The 6794-nt window shown below is 36.8% G+C and overlaps 1 protein-coding gene across 1 annotated transcript in view; it reads right to left on the minus strand.

Annotated features, from left to right (window-relative positions):
* Positions 1 to 2913, minus strand: part of LOC124976313 (E3 ubiquitin-protein ligase RNF138-like) — a 149229-nt gene extending 146316 nt beyond the window's left edge. Inside the window, exon 1 of the mRNA XM_047539253.1 lies at positions 2683 to 2913. Coding sequence (XP_047395209.1) covers positions 2683 to 2913 — 231 coding nt within the window. The remainder of the gene's footprint in view (positions 1 to 2682) is intronic.
* Positions 2914 to 6794: the final 3881 nt, after the last annotated feature.

Consider the following 6794-nt stretch of genomic DNA (forward strand, 5'->3'; position numbering starts at 1 on the left):
GTCCCAGACCAGATGGGTTCTCAGCCGAGTTCTACAAAACCTTTAAAGAAGAACTCCTTCCAATACTTTTCAAAGTATTCCATGAAATAGAAGAGGAGGGAACCCTCCCAAACTCATTCTATGAAGCCAATATCACCCTGATACCTAAACTAGACAGAGACACATCGAGGAAAGAAAATTTTAGACCAATATCCTTAATGAACATCGACGCAAAAATTCTCAACAAAATTTTAGCAAATCGCATACAAAAACATATTAAAAAGATAGTGCACCATGATCAAGTGGGTTTCATCCCAGGGATGCAAGGTTGGTTCAACATCAGGAAATCAATAAATGTAATTCACCATATCAATAGACTTAAAGTCAAGAATCACATGATTATTTCGATAGATGCAGAAAAAGCATTTGATAAAATACAGCACCCCTTCATGCTCAAAACACTAGAAAAAATAGGGATAGTGGGAACGTTCCTTAACATTGTAAAGGCCATCTACGCTAAGCCCATGGCTAATATTATTCTAAATGGTGAAAAACTGAAAGCATTCCCCCTAAAATCTGGAACAAAGGCAGGGATGCCCTGTTCACCACTCCTATTCAATATCGTCCTTGAAACTCTAGCCAGAGCAATTAGACAGACCAAAGAAATTAAAGGGATACGAATAGGAAAAGAAGAACTCAAACTATCCCTATTTGCTGATGATATGATTATATACTTAGAGGAACCTGGAAATTCCATCAGAAAACTCTTAGAACTCATAAGTGAATTTAGTAAAGTAGCAGGATATAAGATCAATGCTCATATATCTAATGCATTTTTATACATAAGTGATGAATCTTCAGAAAGAGAAGTTAGGAAAACTACCCCATTCACAATAGCCTCGAAAAAAATAAAATACTTGGGAATCAATCTCACAAAAGAGGTGAAAGACCTCTACTATGAGAACTACAGAACACTAAAGAAAGAAATTAAAGAAAACCTTAGAAGATGGAAAGATCTCCCATGTTCCTGGATAGGCAGAATTAATATTGTAAAAATGGCCATACTACCAAAAGTGCTATACATATTCAATGCAATTCCAATTAAAATCCCAATGATGTACCTTACCGAAATAGAACAAGCAATCATGAAATTCATCTGGAAGAATAAGAAACCCAGAATAGCTAAAGCAATCCTTCGCAGAAAAAATGAAGCAGGGGGTATTGCAATACCAGAACTTCAACTATACTACAAAGCAATAGTAACAAAAACGGCAATACTGGTACCAAATACTGGTACCAAAATAGACAGGTAGATCAATGGTACAGAACAGAGGACACGGACACAAACCCAAATAAATATAATTTTCTCATACTAGACAAAGGGGCCAAAAATATGCAATGGAGAAAAGATAGCCTCTTCAACAAATGGTGCTGGGAAAATTGGATATCCATATGCAACAGAATGAAACTAAACCCATATCTCTCACCGTGCACGAAACTAAACTCAAAATGAATTAAGGACCTTGGAATCAGATCAGAGACCCTGAATCTTATAGAAGAAAAAGTAGGTCCAGATCTTCAACATGTTGGTTTAGGACCAGACTTTCTCAACAGGACTCCCATAGCACAAGAAATAAAAGCAAGAATCAACAACTGGGATAGATTCAAACTAAAAAGCTTTCTCTCAGCAAAGGAAACTATCAGCAATGCGAAGAAAGAGCCTACAGAGTGGGAGAAAATCTTTGCCAATCATACTTCAGATAGAGCACTAATCTCCAGAATCTATAAAGAACTCAAAAAACTCTACACCAAGAATGCAAATAATCCAATCGACAAATGGGCTAAGGAAATGAATAGACACTTCACAGAAGAAGATCTACAAGCAATCAACAAACATATGGAAAAATGTTCCATATCTCTAGTAATAAGAGAAATGCAAATCAAAACCACCCTAAGATTCCATCTCACCCCAATTAGAATGGCGATTACCAAGAACACAAGCAACAATAGGTGTTGGCGAGGATGTGGAGAAAAAGGTACACTCATACATTGCTGATGGGGTTGCAAATTAGTGCAGCTACTCTGGAAAGCAGTATGGAGATTCCTTAGAAAACTTGGAATGGAACCACCATTTGACCCAGGTATCCCACTCCTTGGCCTATACCCAAAGGACTTACAATCAGCATACTACAGAGATATAGCCACATCAATGTTCATAGCTGCTCAATTCACCATAGCCAGATTGTGGAACCAACCTAGATGCCCTTCAGTTGATGAATGAATAAAGAAACTGTGGCATATATATACAATGGAATATTACTCAGCCATAAAGAATGATAAAATTATGGCATTTGCAGGCAAATGGATGAAATTGGAGAATATCATGCTAAGTGAGATAAGCCAATCACAAAAGCAAAGGAAGAATGATCTCGCTGATAAGTGGATGATGATACATAATGGGGCGTAGGAGGGGTTAGTTTTAGGGTTAGAGTTAGGGTTAGGGAGGGGGCAAGAATGGGGGAAGGAAGGACTGTATAGAGGGAAAAGCGAGCTGGGAGGGGTGGGGGGAAGGGAAAAAATAACAGAATGAATCAACTAACATTACCCTATGTAAATTTATGATTACACAAATGGTATGCCTTTACTCTATGTACAAACAGAGAAACAACATGTATCCCATTTGTTTACAATAAAAAAAAATACCTTATGCAGGCTTCCAGATGCTGAAACCAGACCTCCCACTGCTTCTGGACCCCAGACCACCGTGCCCCTCACAGACTTGGCACCTGCGTTGCAGTTCCCCAGTGTGTGTGGGGGCTGGTGCGGTGATTCTGAATTATCTCTGAGGGTGAGCCTGCCATCTTTGGGTGGGTTGACTCCTATTCTGAGACACCTGCTGGAGCCTGAAGGTTCTGACAGGTACCTGGCTTGCATCGGGGTACTGAAGACTGGGAAGTTTGAGAGGTGGATGACTGTTATACCTTAGATTTTTTAAATTTTTATTTTTTATTCTCTTTTTCTCACTCTATCTTCCTTTTACTTACCTGTTTCCTCATAGTCTCTTTCTCTCTTTTCTCATGCTAACAACAAACTTCTTTTGATCCTCCTCTCTTCCCATGATCTAGTACCTCTATATACTCCCTTCTTATCTCATTAACAGTTACATCCTACACCCTTCCTGTCCTCCTTGTCCACCATTAGAAATTGTAGAGCTCATTGCAAGCCTATTGCCTATAGATAATAATAAAATTCATCCTATTTATTACAATACTGTTAACATCTTTATAGGGGCTATCTGGCTCAGGGCTGTATATTATTTGTATTGGGTGCTGCTGATATTGATCTTCCCCTCAAAGGAGAGGTATTGGAAACCTGCAGGGTCACAATAAGCCTACAGGGGGGGAACTGCAATACCTCAGATGTTCACTGCTAGAGGGAAAGATACAGGAACAACATGAAAAAACAGGGGAAGAAAGTGTCCCTAACAAACCAAGATGCTATTTTGATAGAATCCAATGACAGTATGGCATTAAAATGTCAGAAAACGAGTTTAGAATGTACATAATTAAAATGATCCACAAAGCAAAGGATGAGATAAGAGCAAATGCAGGTAATGTATGATCACTCTAATTAAAAGAGCAAATGCAGGAAGCAAAAGAGCATTTGAATAAAGAGATAGAGATTATGAAAAATAAAAACAAACAGAAATGCTTGAAATGAAGGAAACAATAAACCAAATTAAAAACTCAATGAAAGAATTACCAATAGAATAGATCACATGGAAGACAGAATCTCAGACAACGAAGACAAAATATTTAATCTTGAAAATAAAGTGAAACAAACTGAGAAGATGGTAAGAAATCATGAACAGAACTTCCAAGAATTATGGGATATAGTGAAAAGACCAAATTTATGAATTAGTGGGATTGAGGAAGGCACAGAGATACAAACCCAAGGATTGAACAAACTGTTCAATGAAATAATATTAGGAAATTTTCCAAACCTGAAGAATGAAATGGAAAATCAAATACACAGGACTTACAGAACACCAGATGGACAAATGCACAAAATCACAACAGATCCACACCAAGGCACCTTAAATGAAAATGCCTAACATACAAAACAAAGATAGAATTTTAAAGGTTGCGAGAGAAAAGTGTCAGATTACATATAAGGAGAAACCAATATGGATATCATCAGATTTCTCAACCCAGACCCTAAAATCTAGGCAGGCCTGGAATGATATATTTCAAGCTCTGAATGAACATGGATGCCAACCAAGAATCTTATACCCAACAAGACTAACCTTCAGATTTGATGATGAAATAAAATCTTTCCACAATAAACAAAAGTTAAAAGAATTTACAAATAGAAAGCCTGCACTACAGAACATTCTCAGCAAAATATTTTATGAGGAGGAAGTGAAAAGCAACAATGCAAGTCAGCAAAGGGAGGAACTACCCTAAAGGAAAAGTCAATCAAAGGATAAACCAAGTCAAATTAAAAATCAAAAACAAGCCAAAATCACCAGGAATATAAATCATATTTCAATAATAACTCTGAATATTAATGGCTAAGCTCATTAATCAAAAGACATAGACTGGTAGATTGGATTAAAAAACAAGACCCAACAATATGATGCATTCAAGAAACTCATCTCATAGAAAAAGACATCCACAGGATCAAGGTCAAAGGATGGGGGAAAACATACCATACACACAAACTCAGTAAAAAAGCAGGGGTCTCCATCCTCATATCAGATAAAGTGAACTTCAAACCTAAGTTAGAAGGGATGAAGAAGGACATTTCATAAGGGAACCATAGACTGACAAGGCATAATGATTGTAAATATTTATGTCCCAAACAATGGCACATCCACATGCGTCGAACAAATCCTTCTCAATTCCAGGGAAAAAATAGATCACAACACGATAATATTGGGTGACATTAACACACCACTCTCACCACTGGATAGATCCTCCAAACAATAACTGACCAAAGAAACTATAGAATTAAATAATACAATCAATGATTTAGACTTAACAGACATATATAAAATATTTCATTCATCATCGAGTGAATACACTTTCTGCTCAGCAGCTCAAGATCTTTCTCCAAAATAGACCATATGCTATGCCACAAAGCAGTCATTAGTAAATTAAAAAACAATAGAGATACTACCTTGTATTCTATCAGTTCATAATGAAATGCAATTAGAAATCAATGATAAAATAAAAAACAGAAACTACTCCAACATCTGGAGACTAAATAATTTGATATTAAATGATGCAATGATAACAGAAGACATCAGGGAGGAAATAAAAAATTCTTAGAGGTAAAGGAGAACAATGATACAACATATCAAAAATCTTTGGGACACTCTGAAAGCAGTATTAAGAGGAATGATCATTGCTTTGAGCTTATACATTAAAAGAATAAAAGACAGCAATTAAATGACCTAAGATTACATCTCAACGTTCTAGAAAGAGAATGGCTATTATCAAGAACACAAACAATGATATGTGTTGGCATGGATGTGGGGAAAAAGGCACACTTGTATATTGCTGGTGGAGTTGCAAATTGGTACAACCATTCTGGAAAGCAGTATAGAGATTCCTCAGAAAATTTGGAATGGACTCACCTTTTGAACCAGTTATCCCACTCCTTGGTTTACACCCAAAGGATTTAAAATCAGCATACTATAGTAACACAGTCACATCAATGTTTATAGCAGCTCAATTCACAATAGCTAAATTGTGCCCTTCAACAGATGAATGGATAAAGAAACTGTGGTATATTTAAACAATGGAATATTATTCAGTCATAAAGAAGAATAAAATTATGGAATTTGCAGGTAAATGAATGGAGTTGGAGAATATCATGCTAAGTGAAATAAGCCAATCCCAAAAAACCAAAGGCTGAATGTTTTCCCTGATAAACATATGGATGATTCATAATGGGGGTGGGGACATGGGGGGTAAGAGAAGAATGGAGGAACTTTGGAGTGTGTAGAGGGAAATGAGAGGGGGAGAGGGAAGGGGAAGGAAAAATAGTGGACTGAAACAGACATCATTACCCTATGTACATGTATGACTACACAAATGGTATGAATCTACATCATGTGCAATCATAGAAATGAAAAGTTGCACCTCATTTATTTACAGTGAATCAAAATGCAGTCAGTAAAACAAAAAAACCTTGTGTGGATGCTAATTCACAATAAGGGTGGGGGATAGGGAAGAAGAGTTACTTTATATTAGGTAGAGGGGAATGAAGGGAAGGGAAGGGGCATGGGGTAAGGAATGATAGTAAAGTGAAACAGACATTATTACCTCATGTGTATTTATGGCTGCATGACTAATGTGTTCCTGCAATATGTATAATCAAAAAAAATGAGAGATTACACTCCATCTATGTATGATCTATCAAAATAAGAACAAATAAAAATCAATTAAAATAAATTTTAAAATACTCATTCCTGTACAGTAATTCTAGGTTCTTAGCAAAACTAAGAGGAAGGTACAGAGATTTCCAGCATACCTACTGCTACTGCACGTGTGCAAAATCCCCACAATCAGCACTCCCAACAGAGTGACACAGTTGTTGCAGTGGGAAAACCTACACTGACACATCATAATCATCCAAACTCCATAGTTGACAGAGCTGATTCTTGGTTATACACTTTCTATGGATTTGGACAGTTGTACAGTGGCAGGTGTCACTAGGAGAGTACCATATGGAGTATTTTAACTACTGCAACATTCATTTTAAAAAACTCCATATTAGTTGAACAATCCCAGAAGGTGGGGACTACT

The sequence above is a fragment of the Sciurus carolinensis genome, chromosome 2 (genome assembly GCF_902686445.1).
Source record: "Sciurus carolinensis chromosome 2, mSciCar1.2, whole genome shotgun sequence".
Lineage (NCBI taxonomy): Eukaryota > Metazoa > Chordata > Mammalia > Rodentia > Sciuridae > Sciurus > Sciurus carolinensis.